The 14,586-nt window shown below is 63.4% G+C and overlaps 1 protein-coding gene across 3 annotated transcripts in view; it reads right to left on the reverse strand.

The window, feature by feature from the left end:
- BRF1 (BRF1 general transcription factor IIIB subunit) overlaps window positions 1-14,586 on the reverse strand; it is a 60,540-nt gene that overhangs the window by 25,778 nt on the left and 20,176 nt on the right. For 2 of the 3 annotated variants that reach the window (XR_013555943.2, XM_078447759.2), the window contains exons 3-4: window positions 11,231-11,404; window positions 1,823-1,854 (exon numbers count right to left, since the gene is read on the reverse strand). The exons of the other annotated variant lie outside the window; for it this stretch is intronic. Coding sequence is in view for 1 of the 2 variants with exons in the window: in XM_078447759.2 (XP_078303885.1) it covers window positions 1,823-1,854; window positions 11,231-11,404 (206 nt within the window). In the remaining variant the exon portion in view is untranslated. The remainder of the gene's footprint in view (window positions 1-1,822; window positions 1,855-11,230; window positions 11,405-14,586) is intronic. 3 annotated transcript variants of the gene reach the window in all.

A 14,586-nucleotide genomic window follows, 5' to 3' on the forward strand; every position in this document is an offset into this window, starting at 1 on the left:
CCCCTCACCGTCTCCTCCCACCGCAGCACCCGCCGGTCCCCCTTCACGCCTCCCACCCTGCCTGTGTCCCGAGCAGATGAAGATCTGCAGGAAACAGTCCTCTGAACAGACTTCAAATGGAAAGTCAAATTGTCGAAAGGCCACACCCGCACAACACACACGGTTATTGCCACAGACGCTAACGTGCACCAGCACGCACTAGGAGCTCTGAGGTGTTTGTAGCTTGTCTCTGCGAAGGCGGCCGGTACAGCCGGGCATGGCTAGCCAGCACCCCCCATCCTGTCCACCTGGCAGATGGGCTCTCCGCCCAGACGGCCCTGAGTGCTCCTGTACCAGCCACGCCTGAGCGGGGGCCGAGCCCGGGGAGAAAGGTCCACTCGGCGAGCGTTCACACAAGAACGGATGGGAGGACCCGTGTCAGCCCCCCGCAGCCAGAGCCCCAGGCGAGACCCTCACCCGACACGCTGCCCCACACCCACAGACAAGCACACAACACGTCCTGTGTGTGCTGCGCCCGGCCCGGCCCCAGGGAGACCCCGCTGATGGGAAGGGACGCGGCCCAGAGCCTGGGGCCGGCTCTGCCCAGGTCCCCCCACACCCACCCAGCAGGCTGGCCCAGGGGCCCGAGGCACACCCCTCCATCTCGGGCAATAAAAGCTCACAGTAAATTGTGCGGGTTCAGCCGGCCGGCGCAGCGGCTGCCCCCGGGGCCTTGGTCCAGCCCGGAGGAGCAAGAACACGCACCCCTTCTGTCTGGCCCTGCGCTGGTTTCCCATATCCAACGGTGTGAAGCAAGAAACCGCCAGAACACCACCCTGACCCATCCAGGCTTTGCCTAAGGGCTTCTGAGCATCTGCCCTACACCAGACGCACTCCGTCCTTTGTGGGAAGTCCCGGGACGGAACCGGCCCGTGAGGCCACACACCCCCCCCCCCCCCCCGCCCCCTTGGTACCGCACGTGCAGTGTTCCATTTCCACGGAACCGGCCCGTGAGGCCACACACACCCCCCCCCCCGCCCCCTTGGTACCGCACGTGCAGTGTTCCATTTCCACGGAACTGGCCGTGAGGCCACACCCCCCCCCCCCCCCCCGCCCCCTTGGTACCGCACGTGCAGTGTTCCATTTCCACGGAACCGGCCCGTGAGGCCACACACACCCCCCCCCCCCGCCCCCTTGGTACCGCACGTGCAGTGTTCCATTTCCACGGAACTGGCTGTGAGGCCACACACACCCCCCCCCGCCCCCTTGGTACCGCACGTGCAGTGTTCCATTTCCACGGAACTGGCCGTGAGGCCACACCCCCCCCCCCCCCCCGCCCCCTTGGTACCGCACGTGCAATGTTCCATTTCCACGATCCCAACAGATGACTATTAGCTCGGCCAGAGCATCTCAGAGGACTCCTGAGAGACGCCATTTACGAGGACAGTAGGACGGCGACCACGCAGGTGGCATGTGGTTTTCGTGGAAGCCCAGCCTCGTCAGCACTGGGGGGCCCTGCGGCCCAGGTGCACCGGGACCCGACCACGCTTTCCGCTCAGGCGTGGAATCCACGAGCGCCCCGCACACACCCTCACACCGTGGACACGTCTGTGCCGTGACACCCCCCCCCCCCCCCCGTTTTAAAGAATCTCCCTTGTCTCGGACCAAGTACACCTGGGTCTCCCCACTGGTGCTGAGGCCGAGGCCGCCCGGCTCCCAGGACCACAGCGTGACCCGTGTTTACTGCCCCCTCCCAGCTCTTGAACAGACCACACCCTGGCCCATCCTGTGCCCCAGTCCCAGCCTCCCTTGGGAAAAGGGCTCAGGAAGGAAACCAGTCTACCTGGAGCAGATCACTGAGGTCGAGGAGCATGTCTGTGGCAGGAGTCAAGGAACACGTGCACTCAAGCCATGGACCCCCCGTTACCCGACAGCCTCCCAGAGGCACCGACCATACACCCGGCCACCGGACCTTGTCGTGAATCTAAGCTCGGCATGGATCGAGAGGAGTGAGGCATCGGGGCTGCTCACGGAGACCTCTGTGAACCGCTCCCAGGACAGGGGGAGAGGGGCCGTGAATGCAGTCCTCACAGGCCCACCCCCCGTGTGGCACAGCCCAGAAGCGCGTGACGACGCTCGGTCTGTCCCCCGAGCACCTACTGACGGCCACCCAGGCACTACGTGTGGCCTCTGCCCCACGACTCGTGGCTCCTGGGGAACAGACACGTGGACAGAGGGCCACCCGCCCTTGGTGGCTGGCAGGCACCTCCAGAGTGCCGGTGCTTGAGGGGACAGCTGTGGAGACTCTGGCACGGGACCTGTGCTCACTCTCAGCAGGTGATTAAAGAGTCACCAGGTTATGTCCTAAGTGATGAAACTCAGCTGGACACGTACACAAAAACACAAAACACAAGCCACCGAGTAGGGCGGCTCGTCAAGAGAAGAGAAACTCCATGTCACTCACGGGTCTGCTGTGGCTCTGAGAAGGTGAGGACGAGAAATCCCCACGTGCTGAGTCAGAGCCCCGACCAGGCATCGGGAGGGTAACCCCGGGCCCAACACATCAAGAAGAAAGGGCTCCCCGAGGCCACAGCTTTGCACAAGGTCCCAGACATCCCGCCCCCACCTTTAAGGTCCTTGACTAAAAGGTACCGGGTTTCTCGGTCTCTGAAGGCACACCCTTAAGCGGGATACACCAGGGAAGGCCGGGAGCAAAGAAGGCCGGGGAGGAAGGGAGACCGGGAGAGGAAAGGAAGTCGAGCTACGGGAGGGAGCGGTGACCCGTGGCACCAAAAAGGACACAAGAAATGAGCCGAGCCAAGAGGCGGGAACCACAAGACTCCGGGTCCGTGACGGTCGGAAAAGGCAAAGCCCCAGAGACGGTGCAGGCGTGGGAGGTTGCCCGGGTGGGGGAGGGGCGCACAGGTGGAGCACAGGGGCCGTCCGGGGCGGCGAAGCCACTGCATGTGACGTTCCCGGTCGCGGACACGCGGCACTGACCGCACACCTGTCAGAGCCACGGAAGGCACCACAGCACGTGACGGGAGCGAGCCCTGGTGTCAGGCGCGGGCCTGCGGTAAGGACGACGTGACGCTGGGCCGTCAGCCGTGACTTTCGCAGGTGTCTACGCACTAACGCAGGTGTTGACAGGGAAATGCAGGGGTGGGGGGGAGGGGACAGAGGCGCACGGGGGACTCTGCACAATTTTTCCTTAACCTACAACGCTCTGAAAAACGAAATCTATTACAAAGTAATAACAAAACAAAGGCAAAAAGAGGAGTAAAAGTTTTGAACAGACACTTCACAGGGAGAAGCCAAGAGCCAATAAGCACATGAGAAAGACCTCGCAAGAGAAAGGCAAACAAAGGGCCCCCCCACAGCACCCAACGCCGGCCTCACGCGCTCTGCGGGCTGGGGCGCAGCGGGACGGCCCGATGGCGGGAGGCCGGCCGGCTTCCTCTAAGGCTGACCCCGCGCCCGCCTCCGGCCGGCTCCTCCCGGCGAGGCTCTCGCTCACAGCATGCGGATGCGCATCCACACAGGGCTTCGTACAAACGGCCAGAAGGCCAGAAGAGCCCAGACGACCGCCCCCGGCAGAGCCGTGGCGGGGCGGGCGCTCCCACACGGAGCGTGTGCCACAGCGCAGGCCCACAAGCTCGCCTAGCGACAGAACCTTACAGAAGAGGCCTTGCCTTCACCCGACGTCTGGAACAAGCCGAATTAGCCCGTGAGAATCCTCAGTGGGTGCCTCGGGGGCGGCGGGGGGGGGGGGGGGGGCCTGACCAGAAGGGACCAGGTTGCCCTGCATCCTGCTGCAGAGACGTACGTCTGTCAAAACCCCCGAGCGTTTTGTTTTATGCCAATCTCCCCTCCGAGGGAAAAAAAGAAACACGGACAAACACGGAGATCCGGTCAGTCAGTGACTTGGCAGCCGAAGGGCGCGTGGGAGCAGGCGGGCGTCTGCACCTCCCTCTGCCGTGGGCCGAGCAGCGCGATCCCCGCAGCAAACCCTGGGGGAGTGTGTGTGTTTCAAACAGGAGACTGGACTCCAGGCGCAGCCAAGGAGGCGCGGCTGCTCTCCTCGTGACACCGGAGGAGACGCGCACGCGCGGCCGGGCAGCAAGGACCGCGGGAACAACGTGCTTCCCCACACGGGCGCCCACGCTGTCCTCGTGAGTGCCCTCGGGGCCCGGCCCACAGCAGGTCGCCCGGCTGAGGCGCACGTGGGGATGTGCCGTGGCTCTGGAAAGTGTCATCTGGCCGGCCAGCGGGCCTGTGTCTCCACCGCCTGCGGGGCGGCGCCCCCCACCTTCCTGGCACAGGGGCACCAGCCCCCCTTCGCGGGTGCTGGAATCATAAAAGGTCAGCAGACCTTCCGGTGGCCTGGAGCCTGGCGGCCTCCCCTGGTCCCTGACATGCTCTGCTAGGTGGCACTTGCGCTCAGGGAGCACCAGCTTGGGGTGTCGGCCTGCGAAGAGATGTGCGAACACAAACACTGTCCGCACGGACCAAAACGCCGGCGCTCCCGTGGCCCCACAGAAGATTCTGAGGACGTGTACAGAGGGCTCCAGTGCCACGGTGGGGCGGCCCACGCTGGGCCAGCAACGCCCCGGCGTCCGGATCCACCATGAGAGGGACAGGGGACCACCTGGCTGGCGTGCGCGGTGCCGGAAGAACAATCAGATGAGGCTCGATTTACACGCAGACCCGTTTTCAGTAAGTGGGAAAGTTTACGGAGATTTAATGACGGCAGAGCAAACAGTTAAAAGACCATGACGTTTGTCTACACGGCCTCAGGTGGGAGTGTTTCCTCAGGGCGCCCAAAGAGAGACAAGGAAAATGGCATCAGCATGCGGGCCAACGGGAGGTGTGAGCGCGTGCACAGACACCGCACTTCCAGCTCACGGTGGCGGGAACGGTCGGGGCAGCAGAGCTCCCAACCGGCACCGCAGCTCCCGGGCCCCGGCGGGGACAGACGGGGTGGGGGGGGGGGGGGGGGGCCGGGGACAGCGGCGCCCTCCGCACCAGGAGCAGACGCGTCCGCCCCACGGAGGCCGGCCTGCCCGGCACGCACCCCCTGTCCCCCCGTCCACCCACACCCCCTTCTGCAGGGTGGCTCTGGCCTGACTGATCTCTCCCCAGGCGATTATTTATGAGCCCGACACACTCCTGCTTAGACAGGAGCTCACAGCCACGCCCCACGAAGGACAAGGGCCACCAGGAACACCCAACACCCCGTCCACTGAAGAGTTGTGCCCGGTAAAGACGGAAGTGCCCTGCAGGGCTCTGAGCGCCCGGTCCCCGCACGCCGACCCTGCTCCCCCCGCACTGAGCCTGAGGCTGAGGCGTCCTGTGGTGGGCTCTCCCTTATGTACACGACTCCTCAAATAATTGACACGGGCAGTCATCGTCACTCTGCAGGACATTCCCACACTCTGGAGGTGCCCGCAGCCCACCCTCCCAGCTCCACGCCACGGCCTGTGCCAGCTGCCTGCCCGGAAGAGGTGTGGGAAGGGCCCAGGGCCGGATTCCAGGCCGGCCCTGCCCCCCCAAGTGCCAGGGAGGTGCAGAGCTCAGGCCCGCGCCCCAGCCCGCCCCGGCCCCGGCCAAAGGTCCCGGCTCCCTCCCCAACCATGCTGAGATGGTCCATCCCGCGCTGGCAGCTCCTGGTTCAAGCACACCTGTATGTGCCCAGGGCTCAGGCTCAGCGAGGGGCTGAGCAGCACAGGCCCCGGACGCGGTCTGCACTCAGGCACCGTGCCCACCTCTGTGCTGCGGGAGGTACCTGCTCCCCCACTGGCTGGTGGCAGGCCAGCCGGCACCTGTGACTGGGAGCTCGGAGGAGGTCAGCACACCTGAGGCACAGGGAGTGGCAGCCAGGAGCTGCTGTGGCTGGGAAGACAGGGAGGGCGAGGGAGACAGGAGCTGGAAGCTGCAGCCTGCTGGCCACGGAGGACAGGGATTCTGTGCCACGGGGAAAGCCACGGACAGTCCAGGGAAGGAAGGAGCAGGCCCTGACTTAAGTGTCGAAAGGCGTGCCCACAGGCTGGAGACAAACGCACCCAGGGGCCCGGCGCTCGGAAGCAGGCGGTGGTTGGGGGTGGGGAACAAGCGGAAAAATAGATAAAAGGCAGGGGAGCAACTGGGAGCCCCGCTGTGGGGAAGACCCTCAAAAGAAGGAGGGCCACGCCAGCAGTCCGTGCTCCTGCTCAGGGGACCAGCTGCCCCGGGACAAAGCGCGGCGCCCCCTGGAGGAAGGTGGACTTTAAGTCCGGGCACTTCCAAGGGCAGGCAGCACCCGGCGAGGTGGTCGACCAAATGAGGCTGGCCGTCGGGCCCCGGGCGACCAGCCTCTGCTGGAGCAGGGCTTGCTCCCCACACTGCCCGCCCCTCCGAGGACAGCAAAACTCTCTCTCAAAAACAAACATTAAAAAAATTTACAAAATAAAGGAAACAAGAGTAAGAAAATACTTGATTTCTCTAAGACATCATGAGAAAAAAACAACAAAGAACAAATGTAGCAAACAGAAAACCAGTAGTGGAATTAAATGCAAATACACCAATAAGCACATTTAATGTAAATGGAGGAAATTCTCCAACAAAAAATATTTCAAAACTGAATTAAAAAATCAGAGAAAAACACATGATTCTACATTGCTCACAAGAGACACATCTTAAACATATCAGGAAGGAGTGAATTTTAAGATGGAAATCGACCCCGCGAACCCCAGGCAGAAGGGAGCGAGTCCACCTGCGGCACATCAGACCGGGTGCAACTGAGGGGAGAAGCGCTCAGGAAACAGGCGGGCGTCCCGTGGCATCCAGGGCCCATCCCCCAGAGGTGGGTCTCGCCCTCCCCACGACGCAGCTCCGGCACGTGACAGGCGTTGACGGGGTCAAGGGGAAAGTCGCAGCCCAGCCCACGGGGGCGGCGGGAGGCTGTAACTGTCCCGCAGAACGAGCAGACACGAGCAGGGATTCAAGGCACACAATCAGCCAACGCACGCAACGACCACAGACACACATTCTTTTGAAACGCACACGCACCCCCACCAGAGCAGACCGTGCGCTGAGCTGTGCACACACCGTGGAGCGCTCGGTGAGCGTCCTCGGACCACACGGTTACGCTGCAAGCCGATAATCCGAAGGTAAGGAGAAAACCCGCAACCATTGTCAAAACGGGCAACACAACTCTGAATGACACGTCAGGACTGCGCCATGTAATTAAAATCTGCCTGGAGGGGAAGGGACAGTCTCTAAGGCTCTTACCAGGAAAAACAAAAAAGACTAAAATCAAGAACCTGCGCGTCGGTCTCAAGAAGCTAGAAAAATAGTGAATCAAACCCCCCAAAAAAATAGAAGGAAAGAAAAGGTGCCGCACACACAACTGCGTGGGTTAAGAAGGCAAGAGATCCCAACAGCCAACTCGTAAGATTAATAACTGAATCCTGTAGACGTGGACATAATGTCAAGAGACAAATCTCAGGGTGCCCGGCTGGCTCAGCTGGAAGAGCGCGCAGCTCTTGATCCCAGGGTCATGAGTTCGAGCCCCAGGTCGGGTGTAGAGATTGCTTGAATAAATAAGTAAACTTAAAACCATATACACAGGCCGCCTGGGTGGCTCAGTCGGTTAGGCGTCCGGCTTCAGCTCAGGTCCGTGAGTTCGAGGCCCGCGTCGGGCTCTGTGCCGACGGCTCGGAGCCTGGAGCCTGCTTCGCATTCTGTGTCTCCCTCTCTCTGTCTGCCCCCCCCACCTGGCTCGCGCTCTGTCTCTCTCTCAAAAATAAGTGAACATTAAAAAACATTTTTTTTTAAAGCATACAAACCCAACTGTACTTGTACACACACAAGACGGCATCTACGTTAGCGCAAAACAGACCTGGGAACAAATCTAACAAAGGACAGGAAAGGCCTCCTCCTCAAAAATAACAAAGCATCCCTGAAAGTACAAAACACTGGAAGAAACAGGGGTATTCATCGACTGGAAGATTCAGTACTGTTAAAACGAACGTCAACTTCAATCTCCCACAAATTGATCCATAAAGCCCAGAAAATCCCAGGAGACTTTTCACGGAAACAGGCTGCTGGAAAACTCACGCAGAAGAACGGAGGGCCACACACAGCGCAGACGCTGACACAGCTGGAGCCGGAGGCCTCCTGACACGCGCGGGGTCCTCAGGCTGTTCCAAACCTGCAGCTTCTAGCAGCCCGGGGTCGGCCCAGGACAGGCAAGCGGACCAGAGAAGGGCTCGGAGACGCCAGCATCGGGCCCACGTGCGCCGCGTGCCGGACGCCCCGTGGAGAGGAACCCGACCCTTTCCTCGCGACAGACAACACAGTGAAGCCAGCCCCACAGAAATCCCAAACTCCAAGGGGACACATAAAACCAAAAGCTTCGGGAAGGGACACCAGGAGGGTATTTCCACGACGTGGAACAGACAAAGGCCTCTTAAACAGGCGCACAAATCAGCCATAAAGGACAAGATGTTAAGGTGGCCCTCAGTAAGAGCTCTGCCCACAGAGAGGCCCCACCACAATGGACGCAGCCAGGAGGGGAGGCTACCGGCCTCCACCCAGGACGCACCTGCACACCGAGCCGGGCAGGACAGCTGGGCCCCAGGGTGCGGACGCGCTCCGTGTCAGCTGACACCGGCAGACGGTCCCCAGGGTTCCCGAAGCCCCCTGGCTAGCCGACAGACACCGGGGGCGGGCCGCCCTCTTCACGTCAGCCTACCGTGGCTTTGAACCTGCGACTTTCTGGTGCCCGGTGATGCCGGCCACCCTCCGATACGTGCCAACCAGCCACCCCAAGGCCTCCTTTCGACCACGGGCTCCCTGTAGGCTACACGGTGACACACACGTGTCACTACACGTCTGCCCAAACCCACAGAAGGCACCACAGCAAGCGTGAGCTCCAAGGTAAGCCACGGACGCCGAGTGCTGATGCGTCCATCAGTGTAATCCACGCACTATCTGGTGGGGGGGTCCGTTCTGGGGGAGGACGGGGGGCACTTGGGAAATCTCTGTACCTTCCCCTCAGCTGCACTGTGAACCTAAAACTCGTCTAGAAAAGAGCTATTTAAAAACATGTTTTCAACTCCTTGGTTGCCCTTGGGCACACAGGGGGTGGGGCAGAGGGAAGCAGGTAAAGGGGGGCTGGGGGGCCCGTGGCAGAAGGGAGAGTCTCCGACTGCACCGCCCTCTAAAGCAAGAAACGCGGTCCTCAGCTGGGCGTGAGGAGGGGGACACAGGGTGGCCGGAGTCACAGCAGTCAGGCTCTGGAAACCCAGCCCAGGCCTGCGAACCAAACCCGCCACTAACAGCCCCCAGGGGTCTGGAGCCTGGCAGAGGAGACAGGTCTGCAGGCGGCCGTGTGCAGGGCGCGGTCGGCCGTGGGACGATCCGCGCACATCTGTCCCTCCCACCCGGGGCCCCTGTGGGTGGGGGCAGGTCGCGAGTGACAGAAGCCTCCGTGGGCACACCCGGAGTCGTGGCGCAAAGCCAGCCGCTCACATACAGGCCTGCTGGCAGCTCAGCTGGAACCCGGTAAATGTCACAGGCTTCAACACCCGCTGCGGCGGCAACAGCTCCCGCGGATGCGTGCGTGACAAACAGGGACGCAGGTCACACCTGATCTGGCAACAGCAAGGGAGCCTGGTCCTGGCCCTCCCCGGCTCCCCTGGTCCCGGCTCTGCCCCAGTCCGCCCCCCACCCTGCTCTCCTGCCTCTGTCCCCCCCCCCCCCCCGGCTCTGCCCTCCCCCGCCCCCCAGGCTCTCCTGGCTCTACCCCGGCCCGCCCCCGCCCCCGCCCCCCACCGGCCCTCCCACCCGCCCCCCTGACCCTGTGGCCTCTCCCGTTGGGGGTCACGGGCCAGCACCTCTGAGGATGCCTCTCTCTGCTCGCCAGACTGGGGCGGGGACCGGAGGTGGGGGCGGTGGGGGAGGGACGGATCCCGGAGCCTGGCCTGCACACCCTCGCCCTGCTCCCCGCGCTCCGTACTCCCGGAGACGCAGAGCCAGCCCGACTGGAGCTCCACGCGCCTCCCCTGTGCCGCCCTCCTCAGAGCTAGGCTGGCCGGGCCTCTCGCTGCTCGGTGCACGGGGGCCAGGGTAGGACGCAGGCGAGGCGCCTACACCATCTTCTGCCGGGGCGCTGTGCTGGGAACCCGAGACCCGTGCCCGCTCAGAGCATGCGTGTGCTTTCGACGTGGTATGCTGGAATGAGAACCTTCCAAGACCTTAGGACGTTTCAGTGAAAGACTCCGGTGCTGAGGGTTGCCCGATCGGAACGGCGGCCAACAGGCCCAGCCACGCACGCCACGACCCTTCCAGCAGCCCATGCTTGCTTCACGGGAGCCGTGGCTGGGGCCCCCCGCCCGTGAGGGCAGCTGTGACGGACAGGAATCCAGTGGGGACACACGTGCCACGAGAGGAGCCCGGTGGGAAAGCGGAAGGTAAGTGAGCGGGAACGAAGGAAGAGAACGCCGGAAAGCAGGCGGTGGGCCACCCCCGGAACGAGGGTGACGCCAAGGAAGGAACCGCGAGCGGCAGGGGCTCCGGGTCCGCGGCTCAGAGAGAACAATGAGGAGGTGCTAAGCCCTCCAGGGGACCGCACACCGGCCTCACGCACGGGGCCAAGGGTCAGGGCGCCCGAGCGCGGTGGGCACCACCGTCCACATTCCATAGACCGACGTGCAACCCGCAGCCCGCCGGGCCGTCCCCGAGAGGACAGGCAGAAGGGAGACCACCTGCAGGAAGCCGCTGGGGGACGTGCTATCTCAAAACAAGGACACGGGACCAGGAGCGGGGGTCCCACGCAGGACGGGCCGAGGGAGCCGAGTGATGGTGGAAAAGACACACAGGCAGGCAGGGAGGGCGGACAGCCAGGGTGGGGGCGAGCGGCCCCGGGAGGGCTTTCCAGGGCGTGCGACGCACTGAGTTCCGGGCACGCAGGAGCGTCTGCAGGGTCGGTCTCAGTGCAGTAACAGAACACGCCGCCGTCCTCCCCGAGGGGGCGGATCGCCGGCCTGACGGCGGAGTGCGCTCTGTCCTCCCCGGGGGCCAACGGGCCGGGCGCCTACCCTCCCAAGTGGCGGAAGGCCACCTCGATCCAGGAAGGCCTGCGCTCACCCACTAGGGTGCCTCCACGAAATGCGCCGGGAAACTGCAACCGCTGAGCCCAACGGAGGGAGGCCAACCCAGAGAGCGCCGAGACGGGGTTCCTCCGAGAGGCCCCCAAACCAAAGGATACGCGGGGTGCCTTCCGTCCGGCACACCAGGTAGAGGCAGGCCGCGATCACGTGGGCCATTTTCCGGCCGCGGGTCAGGTGCTTGCTCACGGCCATCTTGAAGAAGTTGAAGGCTGTGTCCAGGCAGTGCTGGTTCAGCTGCAGCTGGTTCCCCAGGTGATGGATCTGACGCCTCCCTAGGGTACAACAGAGACGTTACCACGGATTCCCAAGGTCAGGACAGACCGACCCTTTCCCTGCCACGTTTTTAAGTTCGCTTTTTGCGGGTTCCAAGCTTTACATGTGGGCGCGGGTGTGAAGTCCCCAGGGTCCCTAGGGCTGTCACCGCACTCCCGGGTCCCTAGGGCTGTCACCGCGCTCCCAGGGTCCCTAGGACTGTTCACCACTCTCCCGGGTCCCTAGGACTGTCACCTCTCTCCCAGTGTCCCTAGGACTGTCACCGCTCTCCCAGTGTCCCTAGGACTGTCACCGCTCTCCCGGGTCCCCAGGACTGTCACCACTGTCCCAGGGTCCCTAGGACTGTTCACCACTCTCCCGGGTCCCTAGGGCTGTCACCGCTCTCCCGGGTCCCTAGGGCTGTCACCGCTCTCCCAGGGTCCCTAGGGCTGTCACCGCACTCCCGGGCCCCTAGGATTGTCACCACTGTCCCAGGGTCCCTAGGACTGTTCACCACTCTCCCGGGTCCCTAGGACTGTCACCTCTCTCCCGGGTCCCTAGGGCTATCACCGCTCTCCCAGTGTCCCTAGGACTGTCACCGCACTCCCGGGTCCCTAGGACTGTCACCACTCTCCCGGGTCCCTAGGACTGTCACCACTGTCCCAGGGTCCCTAGGACTGTTCACCACTCTCCCGGGTCCCTAGAACTGTCACCTCTCTCCCAGGTCCCTAGGACTGTCACCACTCTCCCAAGGTCCCTAGGACTGTCACCGCTCTCCCAAGGTCCCTAGGACTGTCACCGCTCTCCCAGTGTCCCTAGGACTGTCACCGCTCTCCCAGTGTCCCTAGGACTGTCACCGCTCTCCCGGGTCCCCAGGACTGTCACCACTGTCCCAGGGTCCCTAGGACTGTTCACCACTCTCCCGGGTCCCTAGGGCTGTCACCGCTCTCCCGGGTCCCTAGGGCTGTCACCGCTCTCCCAGGGTCCGTAGGGCTGTCACCGCTCTCCCAGGGTCCCTAGGGCTGTCACCGCACTCCCGGGCCCCTAGGATTGTCACCACTGTCCCAGGGTCCCTAGGACTGTTCACCACTCTCCCGGGTCCCTAGGACTGTCACCTCTCTCCCGGGTCCCTAGGGCTGTCACCGCTCTCCCAGTGTCCCTAGGACTGTCACCGCACTCCCGGGTCCCTAGGACTGTCACCACTCTCCCGGGTCCCTAGGACTGTCACCACTGTCCCAGGGTCCCTAGGACTGTTCACCACTCTCCCGGGTCCCTAGAACTGTCACCTCTCTCCCAGGTCCCTAGGACTGTCACCACTCTCCCAAGGTCCCTAGGACTGTCACCGCTCTCCCAAGGTCCCTAGGACTGTCACCTCTCTCCCAGTGTCCCTAGGACTGTCACCGCTCTCCCAGTGTCCCTAGGACTGTCACCGCTCTCCCGGGTCCCCAGGACTGTCACCGCTGTCCCAGGGTCCCTAGGACTGTTCACCACTCTCCCGGGTCCCTAGGGCTGTCACCGCTCTCCCAGGGTCCGTAGGGCTGTCACTGCTCTCCCAGGGTCCCTAGGGCTGTCACCGCACTCCCGGGCGCCTAGGATTGTCACCACTGTCCCAGGGTCCCTAGGACTGTTCACCACTCTCCCGGGTCCCTAGGACTGTCACCTCTCTCCCGGGTCCCTAGGGCTGTCACCGCTCTCCCAGTGTCCCTAGGACTGTCACCGCACTCCCGGGTCCCTAGGACTGTCACCACTCTCCCGGGTCCCTAGGACTGTCACCACTGTCCCAGGGTCCCTAGGACTGTTCACCACTCTCCCGGGTCCCTAGGACTGTCACCTCTCTCCCGGGTCCCTAGGACTGTCACCACTCTCCCAAGGTCCCTAGGACTGTCACCGCTCTCCCAAGGTCCCTAGGACTGTCACCTCTCTCCCAGTGTCCCTAGGACTGTCACCGCTCTCCCAGTGTCCCTAGGACTGTCACCGCTCTCCCGGGTCCCCAGGACTGTCACCTCTCTCCCGGGTCCCTAGGACTGTTCACCACTCTCCCGGGTCCCTAGGGCTGTCACCTCTCTCCCGGGTCCCTAGGGCTGTCACCGCTCTCCCGGGTCCCTAGGGCTGTCACCGCTCTCCCAAGGTCCCTAGGACTGTCACCGCTCTCCCAAGGTCCCTAGGACTGTCACCGCTCTCCCAGTGTCCCTAGGACTGTCACCGCTCTCCCGGGTCCCCAGGACTGTCACCACTGTCCCAGGGTCCCTAGGACTGTTCACCACTCTCCCGGGTCCCTAGGGCTGTCACCGCTCTCCCGGGTCCCTAGGGCTGTCACCGCTCTCCCAGGGTCCGTAGGGCTGTCACCGCTCTCCCAGGGTCCCTAGGGCTGTCACCGCACTCCCGGGCCCCTAGGATTGTCACCACTGTCCCAGGGTCCCTAGGACTGTTCACCACTCTCCCGGGTCCCTAGGACTGTCACCTCTCTCCCGGGTCCCTAGGGCTGTCACCGCTCTCCCAGTGTCCCTAGGACTGTCACCGCACTCCCGGGTCCCTAGGACTGTCACCACTCTCCCGGGTCCCTAGGACTGTCACCACTGTCCCAGGGTCCCTAGGACTGTTCACCACTCTCCCGGGTCCCTAGGACTGTCACCTCTCTCCCAGGTCCCTAGGACTGTCACCACTCTCCCAAGGTCCCTAGGACTGTCACCGCTCTCCCAAGGTCCCTAGGACTGTCACCTCTCTCCCAGTGTCCCTAGGACTGTCACCGCTCTCCCAGTGTCCCTAGGACTGTCACCGCTCTCCCGGGTCCCCAGGACTGTCACCACTGTCCCAGGGTCCCTAGGACTGTTCACCACTCTCCCGGGTCCCTAGGGCTGTCACCGTTCTCCCAGGGTCCGTAGGGCTGTCACTGCTCTCCCAGGGTCCCTAGGGCTGTCACCGCACTCCCGGGCGCCTAGGATTGTCACCACTGTCCCAGGGTCCCTAGGACTGTTCACCACTCTCCCGGGTCCCTAGGACTGTCACCTCTCTCCCGGGTCCCTAGGGCTGTCACCGCTCTCCCAGTGTCCCTAGGACTGTCACCGCACTCCCGGGTCCCTAGGACTGTCACCACTCTCCCGGGTCCCTAGGACTGTCACCACTGTCCCAGGGTCCCTAGGACTGTTCACCACTCTCCCGGGTCCCTAGGGCTGTCACCGCTCTCCCAGGGTCCGTAGGGCTG

The sequence above is a fragment of the Panthera onca genome, chromosome B3, assembly GCF_046562875.1.
Source record: "Panthera onca isolate mPanOnc1 chromosome B3, mPanOnc1 haplotype 2, whole genome shotgun sequence".
Taxonomy (NCBI): Eukaryota; Metazoa; Chordata; class Mammalia; order Carnivora; family Felidae; genus Panthera; species Panthera onca.